Source organism: Falco punctatus, assembly GCF_963210335.1.
Source record: "Falco punctatus genome assembly, chromosome: 5".
In the NCBI taxonomy this organism is placed as follows: Eukaryota; Metazoa; Chordata; class Aves; order Falconiformes; family Falconidae; genus Falco; species Falco punctatus.
In genome coordinates, this window is record NC_137584.1 from 37,353,348 (window position 1) to 37,380,292 (window position 26,945).

The 26,945-nt window shown below is 43.3% G+C and overlaps 2 protein-coding genes across 8 annotated transcripts in view; one reads left to right on the forward strand and one right to left on the reverse strand.

Annotated features, from left to right (window-relative positions):
• The window catches only part of ATAD2B (ATPase family AAA domain containing 2B), an 85,165-nt gene extending 77,114 nt beyond the window's left edge, over positions 1 to 8,051 (reverse strand). For 2 of the 3 annotated variants that reach the window (XM_080388495.1, XM_080388496.1), the window contains exon 1: positions 238 to 8,051. In XM_080388495.1, the coding sequence (XP_080244621.1) occupies positions 238 to 393 (156 nt within the window). In that variant the 5' untranslated portion in view covers positions 394 to 8,051. The remainder of the gene's footprint in view (positions 1 to 237) is intronic. The other variant, XM_080388494.1, reaches the window with a different exon arrangement.
• Positions 8,052 to 8,199: 148 nt separating this feature from the next.
• UBXN2A (UBX domain protein 2A) lies at positions 8,200 to 26,792 on the forward strand. 5 transcript variants are annotated; one of them, XM_080388523.1, is made up of 8 exons: positions 8,958 to 9,468; positions 9,748 to 9,821; positions 12,082 to 12,135; positions 13,573 to 13,708; positions 15,464 to 15,573; positions 17,152 to 17,292; positions 22,422 to 22,586; positions 25,432 to 26,792. In XM_080388523.1, exons 3-8 carry the CDS (start codon positions 12,095 to 12,097, stop codon positions 25,718 to 25,720), a joined length of 882 nt encoding a protein of 293 aa, XP_080244649.1. In that variant the 5' UTR covers positions 8,958 to 9,468; positions 9,748 to 9,821; positions 12,082 to 12,094; the 3' UTR covers positions 25,721 to 26,792. The 5 variants fall into 5 exon arrangements, with proteins under 5 accessions (XP_080244645.1, XP_080244649.1, XP_080244647.1 ...); XM_080388519.1 differs by lacking the exons at positions 8,958 to 9,468; positions 9,748 to 9,821 and adding an exon at positions 8,200 to 8,937; XM_080388521.1 differs by lacking the exon at positions 9,748 to 9,821.
• The last annotated feature ends 153 nt before the right edge of the window (positions 26,793 to 26,945 follow it).

The following is a 26,945-nucleotide window of genomic DNA, read 5'->3' on the forward strand; positions in this document are numbered from 1 at the left end:
CCCTCCGCACCTCGGGCGGGCCGCCAGCCCTCCTCCTCCTCCTCCTCTCCTCAAGCCGACAGCCGTCTCGGCACTACCCCCCCCACCCCCCCCGCCCCGCAGCTCCCGTACCCGCGGCCCCCCCGGCAGCAGCGGCGCTGTCCCCAGCGACTCCCCAGCCAAGGCCCTCGCCGCTGCCCCCCCCCTCCCCGCCGCCGCTCTCCCTCCCCGTCCCCCGTGAACCCCTCCGGTCCTTACCCGCGCTGCCGCCGTCTCTTCCAGCCCGGCCGCATCTGCCTTGGTGCCCCTTTTGGAAGAGCGGGTCCGGGACGAGATGAAATGGCTGCCGGCTCCGGCCGCAGCGGCCGCCGCTTTGCCCAGGGGGCGCAAAGAGCTCTTCCTGGTGTTCACCATGGCCCCGGGGAGGGGGGACACGGGGGGCCGCCGCCGCCGCTGCCGCCGCCGGCGCGGAGGGAGGAGGGAGGGCGGACAGGCGGGGGCTCGGGTAGGGAGGGGAAGGGGAGGGAGAGGGGGAAGGGGGAAGGGGGAGGAAGGAAGACAAGTCCTCTGGGGAAGCCGGTCCGCCGGGCAGAGCCACAGACGGAGTCGCGCCGGCTTCTCCAGTCGCTGCTGCCGCCTCCTCGGCTCAGTCTCGCACTAACTGGCCGCCATTACTGCCCCTTCTCCCTTTCTCTCCTCGGTCCGCCGCGAAACCCGTCGGCTGCCGCTAGGGGGCGCCGCGCCGCCGCCGCCGCCGCGCGCAGGCCGAGGCGGCCCCCGCTGCGTACGTTCTAGCACGGCGCCGGCGCGCTCTATGGGCCTGGACGCCAGGGGGGAGGTGGCGGCCGGCGGCCTCCGGCTGGGTCCCCAGGGAGCGGGGCGGCGGCGGGGCGCCTGGCTATGCTTCCCCGCCGTGCCCGGAGCAGAGGGCGGCCGGCGGCGATCCGCTGCAGCCGGAGGGAGCGGCGACTTGCCGGCTTCACAGCAGGCGGGGCGGCTTCCAGGGGCGCCGGGAGCGCTGTCCTGTCAGGCTGAGGGGAGCGACGGTGGCACCGGCCCCGCGGCGGGGCCCGGGCGGCCGCTGAGGCCCAGGGCCCGGGCCGTGATCCGCCCGGAGTCTGGCAGGAGCCTGGCCCGGCGCTGCCGCCGTCACCCGCCGCGGCGGTGGAGCCGCCGCCGCCGCCGCCTCCTGAAGGCTTGAGCCGGCGGCTGGGGGTGCACTGAGGTGAGGAGTTCAAGGGCAGGGGACAGGCGGCTGCCCGGGGGCGCGGGGGGTAAGGGGCGGCCGCGGTTAGAGCCGCCAGGGTGTCCTGCCCCCAGGCCTGGGGCACTGAGCCGGCAGGCTCTGCTCACACAGGTAGGCTCGTTCCCACCACCAACACGACAGCTTAGGCGAACAGAGCCTCAAGGATAGGATCGCCACCATTTTCCGCGGAAAACTTATTTCATAGCCTGGTGAGTCTCACTTAAATCCTCTTGACATCCAGGCTATCAGCAGTGCGCTCTTGCTTCGCCTGCCGCACAAGTCCCCGATAGCGTCTCCTGTGTAGCCTCAACTTGCGTTTGGTGTTCGTGGCTCAGCCGTTGGTAAGCTGATTTTTCTATAACAGATCCAATAACCACCTTTTAGAGGGGAGAAGAACAGTATGTGTTGCAGTACATCAGATTCCTAACCACTTTTCAGAATAGTCACGAACTATAATCCAACCCCTTCCCCCTGATGAGCGGAAAGAATCGCTCCTCTTTCACCACAACTTGTTGCCCTTTATTGAACTTACCACAGTGCCTGCACACAAGCCCTGAAACCAAAAGCTTTATAAAAGAAATGCAGCCAAGTAATATGAGCATCGAGCTAGCTGTAGGTGACAAAGTCTCAACCTTTCAATTTTCACACTGACTTCTTTGGCACCGCTCGGCAAGTTGCTTCAGTGCTTTCTGCTTCTTTAACAACAAAAAAAAGAATAGTAAAATAAAATTACTGATCACATGGCTCAGGCTGTTAGGCTCAAGCAAGCTTTATCAAAGTATTTTTATTGTTTAAAGATGGAAAGCACAATAATCTTTTAGTACAGAAAAATAAATGTTAAAACTGTTATTCTGCTTTACCTGCATACTCCTACATCCTTCTTTTCAAGATCAAAGTCTGAAAAAGTATGGTAGAGCATGTACTTAAAAAATAGGCAACAATGACATTAGGCTATATAATAAGAAAATGGGCTGTTTAGATCTCAGAGCAAAAATTTTCTTCCTGTGAACAGTGACATATTTTCATTTTAATGAGGTACTGCAAATAAAGTGTGTTTTGGAGTAGGAACTATGGTCTTTTTCTTATCAGACATTCTCTGTCTAAAGGTTTTAATCTGTATTAGCAACCATATATCATCTCTTGTTCAAGAATCTTCAGGGTCTTTCAAAAGTATAGTTCTTCTGCTCCATGAGTTTAGTTTTGTTATGTTTTCTTACGTTTCATATCTTTTGTTTCTTCATTTATCTGTTCAAAGGTTATGAAGCAATGTAGCCATTTCATACCCTTGTAGGCTAAAGGTGTATTTTAATTAAAAACCTACAAAGTTTTTTAAAATAGTATTTGGAAATCATTTCCTTTCATCCTTCAAAAGTAGGAATAGAAGGAAACTGCAAGGGACTGTCCCTTACCAAACACATTGCGGGAATGAACCAGGAGATAGGCTTGCTAAGAGTCAGTAACACAATCATATATATGATGGCAAATAACGTACTTCCATTCCTGTCCCATACTACTGGTAAGCCGTGTAACTAGGAGATGGTGTCCAAATTCCGTGGTCTGAAAATAAAAAATAATATATTGATCTTCAAATTTTTGTACACATTGCAAAAATATCATCCCCATTTGGGGAAAACCAACAGAACAATCTGTGGCCCAAAAAAGGGCCCAGACTGCAGCCGTTATAGTGAATGTCATAACTCAGGATTGCAATGCATTGGCAGGACTGTCTGGGGAAGCTTGCATAACATCTGTTTGCAACATGCCTGATGCAAACCAGCACTCCTCTCATGAACGCTGATGACTTTTAAAAAGTAAAATAAACTTGGTCATTACACAAGCAGATTGATTTTCCTGGGTGCCTATCCAGATCTGCTTGAAGCAATAGAAAACCCACAACTTAAAAGCTATTTATTTCATTTTTGCTAAATATTTTTACCGTAGTTGTGTCCTTTTGTGTTTTGGTTTTTTTTTAGTGTTCTGTTCTCATTTCTGTGAGCCATACTCCAGTGAGTACTCTTTATGATGCCAGAGGGACTACTCTTGTAGAGGGATTGATGTAGTTAAAACTCCCTGCTCACTGCTTTGAACATTTTTAGTGCTTCATTCTCATTATGTTAGCATAGTAGGGAGCATGTAAAGACATGCTTCATTTTGGATGTTTACTCCCTAGACTGTTTTTCACAGATGGTTTTATTTTCAGGTTTCTTAGTTGTCTTCTTCCTGTCACAAGGTGTGGCTAGTTATTTTCACTGAAACAGCTTACAGCTTTGTAGCTTCTATGTAAGCTACATCGCCATTTGTAGTACTGGCAATATAAATAAATAAATCATAAATTACAAGGGTTGCTTGTCACACTTGTTCGGAATTTTTGTAATATAGAGAACATGTTAACATAGGATTAATATTCTATATCACACATACTCAGAGATTCAAACGTTGTTTAACAATGACAGATGAATTACTGTAGAAATGGATTTGGACTAATTTCACTAATCCAAGAATTTACTTGTTCCCTTTTTTTGTGTCTGCTGTTTCAAGTGTCGTATGAAGGCAGAACAGAATTTTAAAAAACTGTTTAGACTCTCTTCAGCACTCTATGTGCAGGGATTGCTTTGTGGGGAAAAAAAAAAAAACCACACAAAAACTCTCAGCAGTGAAAACACAAAAGACAATGATGAATGGAAGGGGAGAAGGACTGGAGCCACACTTCGCTAAGTATTACATAAACATTTTGTAGAGGTCATTCCCAGTAAGATTCAATTTTAAGATTTGTAGTCTGGTCTTACAGACAGATGTCTAAATGCTTCTGAAAATAAATGCGGTTGGGAAGGACTATATTTCAAATGGAACCAATTTATAACAAATGCTGAAGCTTACAGCAGTGTTTGACACCCTTTTATCTCCTGTTGTTCAGAAAGAGATTAAGATACCTGAAACGTATATTAAGAAGCTGCCACAACATCTGCTGTGGCAGGTACACCACTGGGAATTTGGAAAAATATGAAAATGTACTTGTGCATGGAATCCCTTTCCATTAAACTAGGATTGGGGAATTAAATCTTACAGGGACTTACTGGTGTAAGAAGACATTAAAAAATTACCCAGGATGGAAACTCTTATTTGCTCCAAGAGTCATATTTAATGGCACAAGAAATATTTGGAGATGGAAGATTTTGTTGTCACCTGTCCCTATTTTACAACGAAAATCAGGAACACATTATAACAAAAGAAAAAGTCCCTCATGCCTTATTCAGAACTCGTGCAGATAGTTTCAGCCTAGTAAGGACCAGAGCCTCTCTCTGTTCAGTGAGTTACCATTTGCTTCAATCATGGGCAATTTGCCAGAGATTACCTTGCAATATCTCTGAATAGCTGTAACATTCCAAAGAATAGAAATCAAATAATCTTTTTCAGGACTCTTTTTATAAGCTCTTGTGTGCTCCTTTCTGTCATGCTGCCAACTCATCCTGGTTTCAGCTGAATCTCAAAATAAAAAAAAGATTCACAAGAGATCTTGCTTTTGTAAACCTGCCCTAAATCCTTCCTTGAAAGGATGTTAGGAAATTAAGATTGGGTAGTTTCTGCTTTGAGAATTGTCCATTATGAGGATATGCCCATGGGATACCAGTTTGAAAACTTCAAACAAGCAGTGTGCGGTAGTCAGGATTGGTACTGCCTTGAACTTGAACACATGAGGTGATACAACCAGCCCACATTCGCAAGCATTTTGCAATGTTATTGAAGATGGCTTATTATCTAAAGATCACATTATATTTTTAAAATTTACATAAATTATGTTTTAGAATTAAATAGTTAATGTTCAGCCCTGTTACCAGCACAGCTATCTGAAGATTGTTTTCCACACTACAATAGATAACATCAGTGCAACCTGAAGCGCTATCAGAGAGTAGGTTTCTTGGATGACATTAAATGGGAGTGGTAAGACTTACCTCCTAGTATTTCAAAATTATCTTCCCATCTCGTCTAGCCATTAGCTTCCATAACATTTTTCCTGTTGAGCTAGGGTTGCAGTAGATAGTTCTTCTAATACTAATAACTGTGTGAAACTCACAGGCTGATGATATTGTAAGCCAGGAATCTGCAGGGTCTGTTTTTCACTATCATTCAGGCTGTAAATTACTTCCATCTTGAACAAAAGTGGCAAATCATCTCACTTTTGGTGTTTATGATCATTAATCATATGAAAGTAGTATCACCAGCCTGTTACTATGCTGGGTGATGTATAGTTCTGTAGTAAAAACCAGACTGTCCTAAAATGCTTACAATAAAAATAGGCATTTATTAACACTTTTGTAGATAAGCTTTAGAAGCATATGAATGGAGAATGGCTTGATTAAGGTCATGTGGGAAGTCCATCAGAAACATTATTTGCTCATAAATCTCCCTAGTCCTCGCACACAATCTTAGCTTTACAAGTACATTTTCTTGTTACAGATCCAAGAGCAATCTCATAAACTACACTACCATATCATCGTTGTAACTTCACTCAAGAGTCTTTGAGAACTCATATGTCATATGTTGTTTCCAAATGTGTGTTATCTGGTACAAACAATTGCTCAGGCTTTCTTGAATTTTTCATGTTTTTATGCATTACACACAGCTTCTAAAATTGAAGCTATATTCACTTTTCTTGTGGATTTAGAGTCCAAGTGTCCAGCAGCATGTGTGGATACTCCTTTAATTGCACAGGGGTAACACCCGCTTCATGAATGCTGATGCACCCAATGTCTCCCATGAAACAATGACTCACTTTTCCATTGCACAGCTAACTTTCCTGAAACGTCGGTTCCTTAAACTATATTCTTCCTATGTGGCAGCCTACAAGGGTTAACGTTCCTGCAAGGAGCATGTAGGAAAAGAACACCGTGCAGAGGAATGTGCCATCTTTGTCGATGGAATTGCGCGATACAGAATAACCAGATTCTGTTCTCCTGTTTATTTTACAGGCCCATTTTCCTCCCATTTTGTTCCAGCTCTGTATGCATACACTTACAAAAGGCTTCAGGCAACCACTGCTATCCCAAGTTAAGGTCAATCAATATAGCTGATGTGCTGATGTTTAATTATAGGTAGCTGATGGTTTCCTCTGGCACAGGTTAACCTTGTTAAATATATAGTTTAAAAATATCCCTTCAAAATTAATTTTCTGCTTGTTTTTAGATATGCTGCATGCACTGGTTCTTCTGTGACCTTGATGGGATGGGTGGTGACAGCTAAAACACTGCTTTACTTTGTCAACACTGAGATTCACTCCTACATTATAAAACAAGTTCAGGGGTTGTTACGATCTTCCACACCAGTGCATCTGATCTCTCCTGACAAAGAGGGCATGAGATGCTTGTATTCATCTCATGAATACCCTGTTAGAGTTTTTTCAGCGAACTCAGCCTGTGCTCTTTGCTTCTATTCACCACACAGTAAGAAAAGGACCATTTGCTTCTGTTCATCTTGTGTACTATTTCTTGCCAGAGAATAAGCTGTATGAAACGCGGAGTCTAAAAGGATTTTAGTGACGTCTTGATTGTAACAACACTCTCACTTGAAACTTTCCAGCTTTTAAGAAAACCTGATTTTTTTAATGTTATACTGGAGTTGGAGATACAGTCGTATCTTCTGCAAGATTTTTCTGACTCCTATGCTTTGTCAACGGCTTCAGCACTGGGGGAGAAGAGCTGTAGTTAGAAGAGCTTTTAAGAAACCACTAAATTCACTAGCACACTGATTCCTATTGTAGTAGGTCAGCACGTATCCAGCTGTACTCTGATTTCCAGTTAAGAGACCTAATATTCTAAATCAATGTGTGATTGCAGTTGGGAAGCCTGCATCATTACACCAGGTAAGCCCAGTCTTGCCTTCTTCTATGCTTACCTTTGGGTCTATAAAATTTTTGCAGAAAGAGCCCCCAAGCAAGGGTTAAGCACATTACTGAACTTCTGTGTTTAATGAAATCGAAAAAATGTACTTAAAATATTGAAAGAAAATATAAAACAGTCCAGCACTGCAAAACAACTTTCTGAAGTTTTACTTAGAGCTTTGTAAATTCTTTGAACTTTTCAACAGTGGTATGATATTCTTGTTTTGAGTTCTCATTTAATAGCATCAGTAATACTTGTAACAAACAAGTGTGTTCTATCCAAAAATTAATGTCGAAGTTTTTTAAAACATCAATTAAGACCAGGGAGAATAGAATCTCAGAAATCCGTATTTTGAAATGTAAGACTCCACCAAAACAAAAGGCAAACTTTTTACTGTTTTCCCTAAGGATTCATAGGCAGGAGCTGTAATTAGATCTTGTCCAGTTAAAACTTAGCGATTAATCCAAACTGCCTTCAAAAGGTCTAGCGCGTTGTGATGTACGTCTGGAAGAAATTGTAACTGCCAAGGGTCAGATTTCACCTTTCTCACCTTCACTGAACTCTTGAGACTAAGCATCAGTGCTTTTGAAGAACGTGATTTTAATTGTTATGGTTCAGGGACTGCAGGAACGGGTCCCACATGAAGACAACGTTCAATGAAGTATTTATCTCCTTGGCTTTTAGAATAACCTTTGATGGCACTTGTGGATTTCCCATTCATTAACGGGGATTAGCTCGTTGCGGCTGTGCGATTTAGGATCATTCTAAACATTTTACAGTGCAACGCTAACTACTGGGGGAAAAAAATAAAACCACTGAACAGAAGAACCCTTATGAAGAAGCGTGCCGGTGGGAGCTGGGAACTGCGGCGGGGGCGCCGCTGCCGGGCCGTGGCGTTGGCGGTCCGAGCTCCCGGGGCCGGGTCGGCCCGCCGCTCGCTGCCCACCGCTAACGCCTCCGCGCCCCCAGGGTCCCGCCCCCCGCCCCTCCCCGCCGCACCCCCGGGACTATGCTTCGCAGCCCCCCCGCCGCTCTTTTGTCCGCAGCGTAAGGCCTCGACAGAGCTCCTCTTGGAGTATGTCAACTCTGGCCCTTCCAGCGTAATGAGGCATTCTTTATCTCCAAAGGGTTCAGTGTGCGGCTGTTACTGTCCTCCGCGGGGGCCTGGAGAGACAAAGGAGCCGGGGGCAGCCGCGGCCCGGCCGCCACACCGGACCCGATCTCCGCCACCGCGGCCGCCCGCGGCCCGCCGCCGCCTGTCCGCTGCGCGCACAGCCCTGCCAACCGCCGCTTTGTTCTTCAGTCGGGAGGCGAAATCTGCCTCCGCAGCCAAACGCGGCGGCTTGGCAGAGCTCACCCGCCCCCCCGAGGGCGACAGCAGCCCCCACGCATGACACCCGCTACGGCTGCCGCGCCGCACCACGTCCCTGCCCGGGGCACTTTGCCCCCCGCCTCAGAGGAAGAGCCGCAGCGGGGCGCGGGGGCCCGGCCCCTTCAGGCGGAGGCACCGGGCCGTAAGGCCCGCCAGCCCCCGTCTCTCCCGAGAGGGCAGAGCGGCACAGCCCCTGGGGAAGCTGCGCAACCCCACGGAGCGCCACTCGCGGCGCGGCACACCCCGCCCCCTCACGCCGCCCCGGCCACAGCGGCCCAGGCCCCACCCCTGGGTAGCGGGGGTGGGCCCTGCCCCTCGCCCCGCCCCGCCTCGCCCCGTCCGGGCGGGGGCAGCGGGTGCCCTGGCCGCCGGCGGCCGCGCCTGCGCCCTGGGCCGCGGGACACTGCCGAGTTGGCGCGGCGGGGAGGCCGATGCCGTGCTGCTGGCGCTGCGGCGGCGGCGGGGTGAGTTGCTGTAGGAGAGGCCGGGCCGGGGGAGCGCGTTCCGCCGCGCCGGCGCTCCCTCAGCTCCGTACCGGGCCTTCAACTTTGCCCGCGGCCGTGCCTGGGGCTGTCCTGAGGGGGAGGGCGGGCTGAGCCTCCCCCCGGCCGCCGCGCCGCGCCGCGCCCCGCCCCGCTCTGCCCCGCCGGCGGCCCGCGGTCCCGTCCCGCGTGGAGCGGGCCGGCAGCGTGAGGCGGACCGCGCGGGGCAGGGCGCCGGGGGGGGGCGGGGTTCGTGGCCCCTCCCGGCCCCTCTCCCGGGTACCCCGGGGCGCTTCCCCCCCGCCTGGCTCACACGATATTGTCTCATCGTCTCTAAAAATACCTCAGCGGCTGCCCAGCACGCCGCGGTGCCGCCCGGCGCGGGCCGTGTGTGGCGGCGGGGCCCTGCGGGGTCGCGGTTTCTCCCAGCGCGCAGCCCTGCTGGCCGGCCGGCGGGACGCCGCGTGCGCTGTGCCTCCTGCCTGAGCCCGTCGGTCATGCTCAGGCCATGAGGTTTGATGCTCATCTCGCTTTTAATGCACGCCCGCCGTTTCTCTGTGGCTGCCTGTTTCTTTGTTGGACGGCACGGTACAGGTTTCGGTCGCGATTTGCGCGCGGTGCAGCGATAGTGCTGTGAAGCGTGCTGAGCTTGAGAAGTTTATACTTTCAGCCAGAGTCAGTGAGGCAGGCTGGCGTGGCGGGGGGGCTGTGCGGGCTGCCTCGCGTGTTTCAGCCCACCAGCGCGAGGAGAGCATCCAAGGTAGTTTTTGTTTTGTTTTTCTTGCGTTCAAGGAATTGGCTGCGTGGGCTCGACAGTTTCGAGCACAAAAATACCGGCTGCAGCTCCCGTGGCTGTGGCTGTGTAGGTGAGAGCTGCTTGCCTGAGGGGGCCGGGGGCAGCGCTGGGGGCAGGGGGGCAGGAGCGGCCGGGCAGGGCCGGGAGCATCCTGCCGCAGTTGCTGGATGTGGCTGTGGTGAGCTGCGGGCAGCTGCGGCTTCTGTCTCTGCTTCACATTTAATTATCGGAGGTGGAGGTTCGGCTCCGTGATACTTTTTATCACGGACGCAAAACCCGTGCGCCCAGGCGGTCACTGTTTGAGGTACACCGAGGGCTGGCCGGCGGGAGCGGTGGGCTCTGCCGGTCGGGCTGGCTTGCTGGGCTACGGTGCTGGCAGCGCAGTCTGCTGACTGTCTCCTAATAGCTTTTTTGGTCACAATAAACATCAATATGCTGTATAAGCCGATTTCTTCACCTTGATGTATTAATGCAAACATGCTTTCTAAGTTTAATTGCTGTTGTACTTCAGAAGGAACAGCGACTTTCACAGCTGACCAGTTTTGAATAATATTCACGCACGTTTGAGGCCAGCCTAATGTAGCAAAAGAATTAATTTGAAGAGCTGCTTCATTGTCTGTCTCTTTTCAACAGTGCTGATGACAAGTCACAGAGAACCAACAAAAGCAGATGGCTGGAGGTGGCTCTTGTTGCTTTGGGGAGCAATCCATTGAATAGCAAGAGATTAGAAGATAACTGCATTAACAGAAAACACAAAAAAATTACTTTGTGCTAAAGCATGTTAAAATGTAATTTTGGACAAGTTTGAAAAACTATTTTTTAAAGCATTCTTAAATATGCTATACTTACTTGATCCTGAAAGTTCACATTTTCCAAGTAGAGGTACAAAGTTCCAAGAACAGCAATCAGATACACGTACAAGGTCATAACGTACCAGCACAGGCGTGTCTGAGATATATATAATGTCTGGGCAGAACATTTCGGGAAACAGGGGGCGAAGACTGTACTGCATCTTGTGTGACATGTCAGAGGTGTGTTAAGTGTAATGTTTTGACCTAATGCATAATAGCAGCAGTTAATTTGAAGGCTGCCTAAGCTTTAAAACCTGTTACCAACATATTGACTGAATCTATTTGGTCATTATATAACTGAAAGGTTATATACATTTCTACAGAGCATGTCTCACAAGGATTTAAATTTCAAGATGCGAGAATACTAATATCAATCTCCTGAGGAACGTGAATTAGTACTGAATAATTGGGGGTTTTTGTTAGTGTTGCAGTGAATGTTGTTTCCCCTGAACCCCTCCATCTTTTGTTAAATTACATGTCAAGACCACATAAATTTATTTTAGTCTTGCTGTGCATACCATTTCTTCAGGAGTATGGTGGCTGTCACTACTTAGGTTGATGCTCTCTAAAAGCCGTACACAGTGTCATGACTTAGTCCCAAACCGGCCAGGAGCAGCGCATCATCTGTGAAACCTGCACCCAGTGGACTTCAGGAATAACTCTTTTAAACACAATTGCAACTTAAAATTTCTTTTCTCCTGGGGACTTGTCTGATTTTAGAGTGATTTTATGGGTTTTTAAGGGTGTTTTTGGGGAGTTTCTGGCTTTTTGTGACTTTCTGTAACTTTTCAGAGAGCTCAGAGATGAGCGTTATGAGATCAGTGTGGTATTCTTCATTTCTTCTGACTCGGCAGACTAATCCTGTAGATATAAAGAACTTGCAAATCCAGGATTTTCTGTCCAGCTAAATGATAGACGAGAAATGTTAATTCACAGTTTCTGGGATGCTGCACCAATATGTTGAAGTAAGGTAGGAAGAGGAACCTGACAAACCTTTTGATAATGCATGCTATTAAGGTGAAGGTCATTAGAGTGCCTGCAGTGGCAGTGCAGTTTTTCTGCAATAATCTCATAGTGCTGTGACAAAAATCAGGGGAGTTTACATCATGCCACTCAGAAAAGGAATGTGATATTTTTTTCCTTGCTTAGCATAAGTATGGAAATTTTCAATTTGCATTGTTATGGTGGAGTTTATTTTGTATATTTATGAAAAACTAATCTTCCTTTAGAACATGTGAAACTGATGCGTGGTTCATGTGTCATTAAATTAGAAACTGCAGGAAAACAAAGAACCATCTGGAGACTTGGTGGGGGGGAGGTTGAGGTTTCTGGTTAAATGTACTGTTAACACAGGAAAAACTATAAAGAGCATTTCAGTGACAAAAAGAGGCAAGGTGTGGTGGGCACTTTGTCTGATTGTGGTTTTTTTTGTTGTTTTGACCTTTTTTTTTTTAAAAACCCTCTTCTTTTCACAATTAGGCGAAGCACCAGAATGAAAGACATGGACAATATCAAAACTGTAAAGAAAGAATGGTAGGTGTCAGATCCTCCCTCGTCCTTTTTCTTTTTCCTTTTCCTTTCCTCTTGCTGTTTGTGCTTCCTGTCATGACTTTGTAAACTTTATGGTAACATAAATTTTAAAAATTTGACTTTTTTCCTGTATTGACCTGCCCCACATACACTGCTTTAAAAAAAAAATTGTTTTGCGAAAAGATTTTTCACATACCTGAAATGTTTCCTAGATGCAAGAAGCTGCATAAATATTTTTATTTAAAATAGAAAGGCAGCTTTACAAATTGCTAACTCACTGTGCACCTCTACGTTTGATATGGAGGTATTTGGTTTTCCAGTTATGTTTCCAAGGTAAAGCTTAGTGAATACTTGGAATAATGCTTCAAGTTTCTTATGTTCTATTAGAAAACTATAATGGGGACAGCATACTTTTGAAATTTCTTCTTTAATGATGAGTTTTTCTTTTGTTTGAAGATGTTAATCTGTAGGGATTCTTAGTGTTGTATAGATGCACTGCAAACAATTCCTTTTATGCAAATGTATCTAATTAATATTCAAGTAAGCATTGCTGCTCTTGAATTCAATGCAGAGTTTTATGTAAAACTGGGTATTTTTCAAGAGCTGGGATGTTTTGTTTTTTTTTCTGAATTGCTTAAAATAGACTTGTCTGAGTCTCCAATAGGAATAACTCCTGCAATGTTTACCAAAAGCTGCATAATCCTCTTACTATGCAAAGAACCTAAACTGAAAGCTACTCATTCAGGTTGCATATTTCTGCATTTTGATGGGTGAAAATCTAACAGAAACACCTGTCATATATACAATGTTCTATAAAAATACGTGGTTGATGCATCTTTTTTAATACTCTGGCAGTCTCAACAAGGTTGAAGCCTTCTGTTGTATTTCTTCAGTGTGCTCAAGTGGTTTGTCAGTTGTTCTTGAGTTTCTGTAATGTACTTTCAAAGACAGTAATGGTGGTTCTGTGATGGTGCTGGGAATGGGGAGGTTCAAGAAGTGGTGGTAGAGTAAATCCTAGGGCAATTTTATTGTATGTGTTTTCTTATGGCGAAGTCAGTCACCCAAGTCAGTATCATGGAAATGCTTTAAGGAAGGCCTGTCATTGGTGTGCAATTAAAATGTTTGATGGGCTGAACTAGAAGAATGAATTAGCTAATTTGCATTCCTTGTTCTGATACCAAGTTTAGAAGCTCCTGCATAGATGGATTCACCTTTTCTTTTGTTATTCTTTAACTTGTGCTTCTGAAGTCCAATGTAGCAGTTGGAGATTTCTAAGAAGCTTCTAAAAAGGCAAAGCTGGCCTGATGTTTTGTAACAACCAAGTAAGCCGGGTGCAGGGGAGCATGCTCTTTACACCTCTTGGTACTGAACTTCTGGGGTAGCTGCTTGTCTTCTACTGCATTCAGGGGCATCATATTTACTTATGTCTTTATTCTACAGGATGTGTAAATCAGGAACCAATGATCAGATTTTGAATGGTACAGAGCAAAACTGTGACTACTTTGTAGATAACCTTTTTGAAGAAGCTCAGAAGGTTGGTGCTATATGTATGCCCCCAACTACAGTCAAGAACCAGGTAGGTGGTAAAGAAAAAATACTTGTGTTTTAACATAATATCACTCCAGGAGTACTCTGGAAAACAAATGCACGAAGTCTGGCAGTCTTATCCAGTACATCTGTAAATAAACCATACACAGAATTCAGACAGCAGTGGGAACAGCGTCCCATCTCTTAGTCAGCCAGGCCTATGCCTCTGTGCTTGTTGTTCTAGGACACTACCCTGGCATTGGCTAATGCACTTCTGCTTGATTAGTAAACCTAAGAAGTTGTTTAAAGAGTTGCAGTCTTTTTATGCAGAGGCATAGCCCAATATTTTTTTTTCCTGTTTACTTTCATTTAAATAGTTATAGTAGTAGCAGGCTGTTTAGTATGGGTGTGTTATATCAGTGCTTCTGTCCTTTTCATGTCTTTCTGGTACTCTACAAAGACTCTTAAGGAGCTGGAAAAAAGGCCGTGTAGTACAAAGATGTCAAGGAGAAATTTGGAGTGAGCGTTGCTTGAAATTACATTCATGCATCCCCAGCTGAGCCTGGGAGAAAAAGGAGTGTCAGGAGCAATACCTTAAATTGCAGTTCTGAAATACTGTTCTGTGGCAGTACTTGTGTCAATGTCTAAATGGGAAGCTGGTGTGGAATAATTAGTCCATGTTAAACTTGCATACTGGCTTACTGTAGAGGAACCTTCCTGTGATGAGAACTCCTTCTGTATGCATTGGTGTCATGAGACACAAGACTTCTTAAAGGAATCTAATCTTGCTGAGTGCTATATACCTTTTTGACAGATTACCAAACCAAAAGAGAAGGAATTTTATTCAGCAGTTTGCACATGCTGTGTATTTGTGTAGCAGTCATCTTCTAACAAATCAAACTGCAAAAAAGAGGAAAAAAAATAATTTTCAAGTACTATCAAGCTTGGTTCAAACAGATTTCCAGCTGAGGTGAATTCTGCATGTGTGTATGCTGCATATACCTCACATGTGGCCAAGTACCTGTTGAGAAAATGTTATTTCAGGGATCAGACCTGGATGATCAAATGTTTCCTTAAATGGTGTGATGCATAAATATGAAAATGCAATCCCAAATATATCTGTGTTAAAGTTGGAGAGATTTCAGTGAACAGTGTGAAGGTTACAACTTGAAGTGGTACGTGTTCTCTTGCAGAGTTAATTAATTACTGAGAATTTATTTTTTCATTCCCCTAACACCAAGGTTTTGGATATACCTAGGAATTCCAGGATAACACGAATGTGTGGCTGTCTGAAAGTAAATTTTCTGATACTTACCACATTTCCTGAGTGAAAGGCTTCTGCATGCATTATCTTGATGCCTTTCAGAAAATAGTCCTGAATGATCAGAACAAAGCTTTACCCTAATAAATCCCCAGCTGGACTGTTCCGGTAGTTGATGTTCCAACACCAGGCATGTGTGCTCTCAAATTAGCTTTTGAAGAGTTGCAGCTAGCTGGGATCTTCCAGCTTTTTTTTTTTTTTTTTTTTTTTCCCTTGATGAATTGAAGGAGTGTTCTTGACCTAGGAAAGCAAAATGATTGGGGGAAGGTTTATTTCTAACCCTGATTGACAAAAGATACTTAGAAATGTCACTTATCCTTTGCAGTTGCTCTGCCTGTTGGCACAGGGCCAAAAGAGATTATAGTGAGCCTTCTCTAGGTATTTTTAGTCCATGCAGTGGACGATTTAAAATTCTAGGGTACTCTGGGTATACCAAACTGGTTTTACATCAGTGTTATAATGAAAATTGTTCTTACTTTATAGGTTGATGTAATCATTAAACTTTGGAAAAATGGGTTTACAGTGAATGATGGTGAACTTAGGAGCTACAGCGACGCTGCAAACCAGCAGTTCTTGGACTCCATTAAAAAAGGGTGAGTGAGTTTTGTGTTCTTAATCAGCCTGAGTTAATGTGCTTTGGATAGCACTTAGCTTGTGCTCTAAATATTTTGCGTAGCTGCTTGGCTTTGCTGCACTGCAGTATCCCAGTAGGAGCGTAGGCCACTGCCTGCCTCAGATCCTGCAGTGCTAATGGCTGTTTTAGCGTCAACAGGTTTAATGTAGGTTTCAGTTGCAGTAGTTGTACAGTTGCTGATGAAATAGATAAAAGTGAGTGTTGGTAGGGTGCACAGCAGGTGCAGAATGAAATAAAGAATAAATCAGTGGCTAGTAAGAGCCACTGATCAAATGGTACTTTGACTAATGAACTTGGCGCACAAGTGGTTGAGTATTTCTGGGTTTTTTGGTCTTTGTTTTCTTTTTATTGATGAAAAGCTTTAAATGGGCATAGTTGCTCCATGTAACATCAAGAAATTGATTGGTCTTAAATTTCATTTTTCCTACTACAAACTTGCTATTTCAGTCATTTGTGTGTATATAGCAATCTTACTTTTATCCCGCTGTCAAAAATTAGAATGCTATCCTGGTTTCTGTTTAGTGTTTTGCAGCGTTGCTTTAAAAAATGAGGTTGCTGGTACAAACCAGTGTAATTTTGAGCCTTTAATTTGTGGTCTGTTTCCTCACCCCAAACAAATGGAGAGGAGAATATAATTTAATAATTATTTTTCAAGTATGTGAAAGTACTAAGCCGATTGCATTTTGTTTTCTTTTCCATACTTCACTAGCCCATCAAAAATGCTAATTTTACAGTATATTTCTCCTCTATGGCTGTCACCATGGCTGTTAGTTGTAATAGCAATTAACCACACTGTTTAAAGCCTTTTGCTTTCTTTGTGGGCATGCATCAAAAGTTTGCCACCTCTCTTCCACTGTTTCCTTGTGAAGATGCTAATTACAAGATGGTTCCTGCATAATCCTTGATGGTAGAGAAGCACTTAGTACAGCCCCAGTGCCAGCTGAGCCCCACCACCCAAAAATGTAGTATCTGTATCAGAGCTCGTAGACAAAGGCATTGTTGTGTTCTGCTTAATGCAGATAAAGTGTTTTCAGTGTGATGTTGCTGCACTAAAGAGTGTAGCTATTAGTGACGATCTAATTTTTAAAAGCTGAGATTTGTGTTTATTTGTAATTAAACACTGTGCATCTAAATTCAGTTCTTTCTCTTTAAAAGCCAATTGTCTTTTTTTTCTTCTTGTTTAACTGTGTGGGTAAAATACTTGAACCTTTTGCAGCAATGTATGGCAATACTGAACTTCCTACACACCATGTGCTTTGGAGTAGTAACTGCTGAGTAAATTTGAACATTATTCAAAAACTTGCATGATGATGGAGTATTTTTTTATTGTTCATTTTCTAGTTAATTTGCAGATCAGGAGCTTGAACTTGTTTGTATGTCATGCACTTAACAATTTTTGATATTTACTTGTGATGTTTTTTGGGTTTTTTTTAAAGCATCATCTCTGGAAAGATAGACATAGAAGATGTTTTAATCATTATTCTGTATACTGAAGATAGTATAGGAGTTCTTTTTCTGACTTTTTTTTTTTCTCAAGGGAACTGCCTTTTGAGCTACGAAAAGCTTTTGATAAAGAGGAGATAGACGTGAAAGTGGAAGATAAAAAGGATAAGGTGTATTTGTTATCAAAAAAGCCAATGTTTCATCCCTTTTCTGGACACGGTTACAGATTAGGAAGGTGAGTTGTCTGACATGATCTGTGGTTGAGTAGCTGAGGAGAACTGTACCTATGGTAAAAGATCCTGTAATTCAGGTTGGAAGTGACCTCTGGAGTGCTCTAATCCAGGTTCCTGCTCCAGGCAGGGTCAGCTGTGGGGACAGATGAGGTTGTCCTCAGGCCTTGAAATCCTGCAAAAGTGGAAGCTGCACGACCTGTTTCAGTGCTTGACTGTCATCATGGGAAAGAAAATTTTCCTTCTATCCAGTCTGAATGCCTTTTATTTTGATTTATGTCCACCATGAAGAGCCTGGCTCACTCCTGATGACCTCCTGTAGGCCCTGGCAGGCTGCTACTAGGTACCTAGTACCAACACAGTCTCTGCCACAGGCTGAACCAGGTGCCTCTCCTCCAGCCTCTCCTCACAGGGCAAATGATGCAGCCCACAGCCATCTTGGTGGCCCTCCATGGAACTTGTTCCAGTTTATTGACATCTTTCTTTTATCTTGGGTACCGAATCTGAATGCAGGATTTAGGTGTGTCTGAGTGCTGCATGGGGGATAACTGGCTCCCACAACCTACTGGCTGTGTTCTCATTGGTTGTCTTTGTTTTAGGTTTCAATATTAACAGAACTGTTTCTAGCTGAAAGGCTCTCTCTTCTGTGTTTTAAGAGAAAATAATCTCTTTTGAAGCTGTATGTGCAATACTTGGTGTGAGAAGAGGGAGTCTGCCAGTCCCGTAAAGGAAACTGAAGAAGAGGTTATTTTGCATTCTCTTAAAATTCCTCTGTATTGTACCGTGCATTTATGGCAGTAAGAAATTTTAGTGTGTTACAATAATCCTCTTTCCTTTACTCTGTGACTCTTGTGTGGTTGGAGGCTGTCAGCCACTAATGCCAGAGCTAAAGCTGGACTTGATTTACAACCAAACAGTATTGTATTTTGGAAGGCTGTTGTAGAGGAGCAGGCCAGGAGTTCATGTATTTGATGTCTGTGACTTTTGCTTACTCCAGTCAAATTACCTGCTTCACGTATCCCTGTTGTGTAAGACTTTTGTATTTGCCTGTTAAAGCAGACCTCAGCCTAGGGAACAGTACATATTCAGTGACTGGAGGCCTTCACAGATGGGACTGCTTGGTGACCTGCTGACTGGGGTTAGTAGACTGTGGTGAAACCTTAGGTGAACTGCTTTGTTTTGATTGTAGCAAGGTGGGTGTTGGTCTCTCTTCCCAATTAACAAGTGATAGGACAAGAGGAAATGGCCTCAAGTTGCCCAGGGGAGGTTTAGATGGGCTATTGGGAAACATTCCTTCCCTGAAGGGGTTGTTGAATGAGAGTCACTATCCCTGAAGGTATTTAAAAGACGTGTGAATGAGGCACTTAGGGACTTGGTTTACAGGTGGACTTGGCAGTGTTAAGGTTAACTGTTGGACTCAATGATCTTAAGAGTCTTTTCCAAACTAAACAATTCTATGATTAAGTGGAAGGGGCTTGCTGTTAATGCTTGTGCTGAGGGAAAGCATGACCTGGGTAGGAATTGGTGGGGCAAGGGATGAAGATAATAAGGTACAGAGTAAAAACTGATTGTGGTAAAGGATGAATAGTTCCAGGCTGCCTCAGAGAAGCAAGTACCTGTTTTATCAGTTTCATCCATTGCTGTAGTACAGTCCATTCATTTGCTGCATGCTTGAGTAGATACAGTCAATAGGCAAAATCTTCCCTTGAGAGATGGATGAGCTGCTGCAAGGCTTGCTTTTTGCTGGTACTGAAATCCTGAGCAAACAAAGGTCAAGAACTTAACCTTATCTACAAGTAGACCTGTATATAGCAAAAGCAAAAAAGGCCTTTAGCATGCTGGGTTTCTGCTGCTAACTAGTGCTAAATGGTTGTTCAGTTGCTTGTTGTGCTCTGTCATTCCTACAGCAAGCAATGATCTTGCTTCCTAATAGGCGACTGTAGTTCCAGAAACATGCTTTTCTGTGAATTTTGGCTGATTGGTCTTGTACACTGAGACATCCAACAACTTGCTTAGCATTTTTTTTCTTTATGAACTAGATAAAATGCCTTGGTGTTTTTTCCCCCTTACTCTTGCTAGTCTATTCAGTGCTATGCTATCAGAGCCTTTTCTTTAAAAACAAGTAATTATTTTTGCTGATGTTGGAAACATGAGCCATAAGTGCTTTTACTCCATAAAGTAGTGCTCACTTCCTGAAGTTAATAAATGTCCATTGCATGCATATGCTACTTTTTCAGCAGAAAACTTTGTGGGGAAATAGTAGTGCTTTCTGAGACCTGTAACAAGCTTTAAGCTATAGAACTTTTCCACAGTTGTATTTGTGTGCTTAATCAGAAATGAGAGAGACTAATGACTGAATAGTTTACTTCAGCTTATGACCTAGCTAAACTTCTGCTTATCAAATAAACATTTTTTTTAATAGTTACAGATTTTCTGTCAGTGTTCCCAGATGAATGAATTAGGTGGCGGATCGCTCATTAAAAAATTTTCTTAGAGAAAAATGTAGGAACTAGAAATGATGTGTTTTTTGATGTAACTCAGATGAGCTTGATCCTTTCCCTTTTTGTTGTACAGGAGAAACAAATGAAACTTATCAGACTTTTCCAATATACCTTATGAACCTATGTAACTAATGGATATATTCTGTTTGATCTACCACAGTTCAGCTGCATTTAATGGTTTGGGATTATAACAAAATTTGCAACCTCACTTTTCTATTAAGCTTATCAATGCATTTTAAAGACTACCTCAGAAGCATGTTAATTAAACTATTGACTGAAATCCCTTGTAGCAAAGTGGGCTTGCTCTGTAACATCATTAGGGTAAAACATTGTGTGTCAAGCTTCTTAACCATTACTCAGGGTAAGGCATAATACCGAACTCATGGGTTTTTTTCTTTTCAGAAAATTGACATGAGGCTCTTAGGCCTCTTCGATCTTTAGTTTACATCTTCTTTTGATAATCTTATAAAAGGAATAAGCCTTTAGAAGGAGTGATAATGCTTTGATCTCAGGATAATAACAGACTTAGATGATTAGTTTGTGGCTTTAGCCAAAGCTCCCACCACTAGATGGCTTTATCTGTCAGTTCTACAAGAGCAAAGTTAAGTACAGAAGTGCTTTACATCTTGGTGAATATAGATCTTTCTCTTACAGCTTCACTTAACACGTTGGCTTCAGTTTCATACATAGTTGCTGTTGAAAGAATCAGCTCCAGTGCCTGCCACAAATTCAAAGATGTGACCCTGAGGGAAGCTGGTTTGAGAATGACACCAAAATCTGTATCCATTTGAGATAGTTGTGTGAACTACGGCTGTGAGTGGTGGGCTAAAAGGTAGTTCAGCCCAGGCTCAAACAAGATGCCTGGCAGCTGCACAGTTGGCTGCCTCTCCAGGCGCCGCTGTACTGGAAACAGCCAACTCACACATGAGCTTTTACAGTTTAGTGGCTGAACCTGGAACTGAACGCCACTGATGGAGTAGACAGCAAAAGCTGATCATTGCCAAAGTATGACTTGAACTTTTGCTTTTTTTTTCTCTGCTCCCCAAACTGTTTAACATTACCTTGCTGGTGCTCCAGCTTTTTTTCCAGATCTGGAGGGCAGTTAGGTTTAATCTTGTATTGAGGTCAAGCTGGGTGTGAGATAAGTAAACCAGCAGAGGCAGGTGGATGATAGTTAATTCACCTGTATGTGAATTACCAGTATGTTTTACAGATGTGTCTCTTGGAATTTGTTGGTGCCAAGTTCTTGTTCCCCAGCTGACTTCTGTGTAATGCAAAACAGTCAGTTCTGTGCCCCTCATCTGTCTCCAGTTGCAGTGAACATCTCTTGTCACTCACTTGGGAATGAGAGTCCTTGATTCTGATTCTTTTTGCAGAGTTTCAATGGAAGAAATAAAAAGTGCCTCTACCGGCTGATAGCCTAGAAGTTGGGGCACTTAACTAACAGAGGGTGATAAAGAGTTTTTGAAATACCTCAGACTGAGAAGGGCTTGAGCCCAAGACTCTTAACTTTATTAACCTGAATATACTAAGTCATTAGCCATCTTTGTTTTAGTAATAAATTGTCTGTGACTTTTCTGTTTTATGATTGAACTGACAGGTACAAGAACATAAGGGTGCAAGATGGGGTTTGTCTGCAAAGCAGATGTAGTATTGTTAAGGCTGTTGTTCTATGGCGATTGGTTACCAGCTTCTCTCTCAAGAAACAGTAACTCATAAATTTTCTGTGCAAAGAGAAAGCTTTTTGGCAAACCACCATGAAGTGTTCATGTAGTCAGTGACCACAGCTGAGCTCAGAGAAGAAATGGTAACTCCTTAAATCACTGCTATTGTTTTGCAAGTGAACATCTGGTTATACTCACATGAGCTGAGGATGTACCCATTGGATCAGGCCTTACGATGACTTAAACAGTGCATACTGAACAAGCTTAGTATTGAAAGAAGCACTAAGCTCTAGACTTTTTTGCAGAATAAAAATTTTTGCCAGTAATTTATTTTTTTTTAAGACCACGCACTTGGACTGAAGTCCCTGTATTCTGTCAAGTCATTTTATGGATCTTTGCCCTTATGGTAGGGTCAGCTGTTGAAAGTGCCTTAGAAAAAAACAAAATCCAAGTGCTGCGTGCATCAGCCTGCATTTTCACATGAAGTCAGTTTCTGTGATAGATGATCCTGGGGTCTAAATCAAGGCAACAACATTCAGTTAAATTGAATTACTGTAATCACATTATGGTGAAAATTAAGATTGAGTATGCAAATTCAATACTTAAACCCCTTAAAGTTTCACCTGTGTAATTAGTGCAAAAAAATGCACGAGGAATCTTTAGACTGTTTCATCTCTTGTGTATTTGTATTTAATCCTCTGATATTTAAGTTCACTTCTGTCTTATAAAAATGTTTAACATGAGTAAACTGGTTCTTTAGCATGTTGAAGTCTTCAAGTGAACGTATTGGCATACAGTTAAAAAAAAAAACAGGTGACATTTATGTCAGTATTCCTGTATTTGTTAAAAAAATAAGGCATCAGTGCACCCTGATACAGGGCAGAAAGCTCTGGAAGCAGAGGTCTGGAGGGAAGTTCAAGCTTACACATTTACACAAAAAGCATAACCTCTTATGGCTTTTCTTTTCAGTGCTACTCCAAGGATAATCTCTAAAGTAAGAGATGATCATGAAGGACCTGACAACAAAAGACACCTGCCTTTAGTGCCCTTAAATGATATGGAGCCTATCACTAATGTCCAGATCTGGTTAGCTGATGGGGAAAGGATAATTCAAAAGTTTAATGTTTCTCACAGGTAAGATTTATTTTTATCTCTGTCATATGTATTTGCTTCTGAACTATTTGTCTCGTGCCTGTACACATGGTAAGTCTCCACGTTCTGTGACTAATCTACCTTCTCAAGTCACTTAATATCGGACTGCTGTTCAGCTGTGTTTAGAAAACCTCCTTTCAAATTTTGAGAAATCTTTCAGCTGACAAGAGAGGAGCATAAGAGGAGTGTGAACTGATGTTAATAGCCAGGACATAACTGAGCATAAATGAAAATCTGAGGAAACTGTAGTAGTTCGTTGTAGGTCAGTGGAAGTTCAGGTGTATGCATTGATCATTGCTAGAGGAAACAGCTTTTAAGATGACAGGCATCTCACAAAACGACTACATGTGGAGCAAATTTCTTAGTAAAAAGCCTGCTGGTCATTGGACGTTGGCAGCACAGCAGCTGGGAGCTGGTGGATGTGACTCAGAGGTTTCTCAGGCTCCACCCTAGGTGGGCCAGAGTCAGCACACTAGGCAGGGGAGGTGCATCACCTGCCATGTCAGTGTGGGCAGAATAGAATACATCCCATGTGTTCAATTTTTAGTTAGTAAAACTTCCAGTTCCCAAAGTGGCTTATAAATGGGGTTGATGTCAGGTGTCAGCACTGCAGATATATGTGCAGAAGCTTTGAGAAAGTAGGATTAAATGTTTAAATTGTAGAACTGTTGTTGTTGGAGACCTTTCTCAAATTTGTAATTTGATAAATTACTCCAAACTATATAGTCGTATCATATGAAAAGGATATGTTGCCTGTGCTTCTCTGTGAAGCAATTTAAAGTGATCATAGATTTAATACAACCCAGGCTGCTGTCAGGATAAACCGTGTACATCTCTGACACTGCTGGTCAGCAGAAAAGCTCAGCAGTTGAGGGTTAATGACTGTAACTTTTTCCTTTAACTTGACCTAATTTATTTCTGTTAGTGGCCTGAGGTATGAACTGAAATACTGTTGTGATGTACTGCTGAAGGGTCAATTGCTATTTTAATTATAAATACTTAATTGGAGGGCTTAATATCTTAATTATTCCAGGTTTCACACATTTAAGTATATTTAGAAGCTTGTCATCTTCGTGGTAAATAGCAGTTTGAATAGCTGCTAAGTGGTTTTGGAGGGGGAAAAAAAAGTTTGAGATAAGCAGAACAACAGCCTTGCTGATGTGATGCTCTTTTTGAAGTGGTTTGCAATGACTATTCAATCATAATATAACCTCTTGCCACAAGACCAGCATGTTTGTGCTGTATACAGTATTTGTATATGATGTAATAAGAAATAGGAGGAAATAATTTTAAAGTACATGCCCTTAAGCATTATAATTGCATGTGTAGCACTCCTTTCAGTAGAGAAGCAGTAACAGTCAACTATTTGTTAATTATGCTGCAGGTTATCTACCTATAGTTTATATACTACAATGTCTGGGCAAATTGATCACTTTTACCCTTTTGCAGACAGAGCAGTGTGTGTGCCACAGTAACTACTACTTTAGATATGACTTGATTACTGATGAAAGATTGAAGTTACAGCACTGGAGCAAAAGTGCAGGTAGTGCTGTAACACTGCAGTATGGGGAATGGAGGAGACATGAGTGTGAAGCAACTAGCAAAGCAGTGCTGTAGGAATAGCACACATAGCTGTGTTTTGAATAGAGTTGTGTCCCTTGTTGAGCAGTTGCAAAGTCATTGCGACCCTGGAGCATTGAGTATAGAGCCTGGGAAGGAACTTGTTTATGTTAAAGTGGTTAGCTGGTGGCTAATTGCCTGAGTTGCTCTTGGGACCCAATGAACTTTGATACAATTCATGTAGACACCTGTAAATGTCAAACCAAAAATTTATTCCTGCTTGAGGTTTTTCAGGCTTTAGGTTTATAAGACCAAGCGCTGTCTCCTTATTGCGGCCTGTGTGCACAGGAATTAGATGCTGTCTATATCTGTCCTACTAAGTATGGCTAAGGTGTGAAAATGTGAAAATCTGTGCTGCTAAACTGTTAGGATGGCTTTCCCCCAAGCCAGCTAGCACTTTCTCAATATCTAGGCTTGGTTCAGGTGTTAGTTCAAGTTGTGGACCATTTATAGGAGGCAGTAGACCCCATGGGCTACCCTGTTAAAGGGGCAGAGGAAGGATGAGTTTAATCATTTGCCAGTAGCCAGAGTCTACCAGATAGCCTTGGGATCAGAGAATGGACATTGACAATATGTTTGTTTTGCTGGTATAGATGTATCCTGTCATCTTAATTTTCTAATTAAATTGGTCAGTCCTGGTTCTTCCACAGTAAAACCTGTCTTGGTCACTTGTTGCAAGGTTCTTCACACCGTAACAGGCAGCTTGAATCTGTAATAAATTTGCTGCTGCACCTGCTTTGGTAGAAGGGGACTATATTTAGACCCAGTTAGCTCACAAGATACCTAGACAATTTTTGCAAACTCTTTTCTTTATTATTACGGTTCTGCTATATGTACCACACGCTGAAGGTATCCTTCATATAGGTCTTGGCTACAGAAACCTCAGGTAAGAGCTCCACCAGCTGGTTAAGAAATGGTAGGCTTGTGTAACTACCATTTGAGCCATAGCGAAGCATTTGAGTGCGCAGAATAAGATATTCATCCTTTTTTCCCTTAGGAATGCTCTTGGAGCATGCAAACCTTGGTCCTTGCCTCCCAAGTGGATGAGGCACTTTAGGATACTGCCCCTTCTGCATTCCTCTCTTATTACGCCATCAGCTATCACATGAAATGGGTGTCTCATTCTGCTGTGGTGGCTATGTGTGTTGTGCATATGGTCTGTGTTGGGACTGGAGCGCTCTAACGCCATTTTCTTTTTTCTTCTCAGAATAAGCCATGTCAGAGACTTCATAACAAAGTATCAAGGATCAGAAGGAGGTGTTCCCTTCACACTGACGACTTCGCTGCCGTTTCGGGAGCTGCAAGATGAGACGCTCACACTAGAGGAAGCAAAGTTGCAAAATGCTGTTGTTGTTCAGAGACTTCAGAAAACAACTGAACCTTTCAGACTCTTAGTGATAAAAGCACCTGACAATGACTATAAAACTGCTGCTACACCTAATGGACAGCTCAAGAATGAGCAAAAAAATGCTATCAAAAGTACAAGATCAAATTAGCTTTTAACTGGCCAAAAACTGCATACACATGGAACTAGACAAAACCAAAAATCTAACCAGCAATATGTGGATGCGCTCTCATCCTTACATACTGTGCTCTTAGAGCAAAATACGTGCTATCGTCTGGTATGATAGAAGTATTTTCAACTAAATCTGATGGTCAGATCCTGGCTATATAATGTAGCAGAGGTAACTGTACAACAGGTCATCCTTAGAATTTCCCTAAGTAGAAAGCTTCTTAGTTCTTTAATGAGTGTATTTAGGCAGAACAGTTCTCTGAGACTTAATTACTACTGATAGCACCTTTTAAGGAAAAATAGTATTTAGTTTTGCACTTTGGACTAAAGTGAAACTGAACTGATTGGTTTCGCTTACATTTCAGTGTAAGCTGCTGTAGTTTGCATTCTTCTCACAGTAACTTTTAGGCAACAGATGCTGCAGGGAAGCTCGCATTTGAACTCCTAATAACTTGAAAATCTTCAATATCCGTATCTTCAGGTTTTAACTTTTATCACAAGATCTGCAGGGTGGTGTTCTATCAAGTCTTCACATAGTGGTAGGGGCATGTGTGAGAAGATAGAAATGAGGTAGTCTGGTGCATACTGTATGAAGTGCCTCTAAGTAAGCTCTTTGTTACTTGTTATTACCAATGGTTGAAGTGGTTTCTGCCTCTCTTGTGCTGCTACGAGTGTCTTACAGATAGGGTGATGTTAAACTACCTAGCTCATTAGGATAGAGATTCACTTTTAGCCTCGTCACACAAACACTTCAGCTTCTCTGGAGACTACCATACAGGAATAGGGGCTTAGAGGGATACAGTTGTTTTTGTACTATATATCTGCATCTGTCCTGAACTGGCCAGCTGATTGAGACACTAATTGCATGTGGCCAAATTTTGAAGGTGTTGAAAATCCTTATTTGAAAACTGAGGTTACCACATCCCCCTCTACCCCATTTCCATCCAGATCTTTTATTTTGCTACTCATGTACTTGAGGCGTAAAATTTGTAGCTGTCTATTCCATGTTTTGCTAGAGGAGACATCAGCATAAAGACTAAATATTTTGTACTGTGTTTGATAAGTAGCATGTGGGTTTGTGAATGGAAGACTTCCTGGGGCCTTCAGTGAGTGCTGACTGTGCTACCTACGCAAATGAATGATTGCTGGCATTGTACTACTTTTTGCGTGGTTAGATGAAAGATGGATTTGGGATTTCCTGGGTTTGT

Bases quoted from the DNA above. Each gene is read 5' to 3' on its own strand.
- UBXN2A (XM_080388519.1), top strand. From the start codon at position 8,492: ATGACACCCGCTACGGCTGCCGCGCCGCACCACGTCCCTGCCCGGGGC. The intron at 17,293-22,421 runs GTGAGTTGTCTG...TTTTCTTTTCAG, and splicing joins CACGGTTACAGATTAGGAAG to TGCTACTCCAAGGATAATCT. The intron at 22,587-25,431 runs GTAAGATTTATT...TTTTCTTCTCAG, and splicing joins AAGTTTAATGTTTCTCACAG to AATAAGCCATGTCAGAGACT.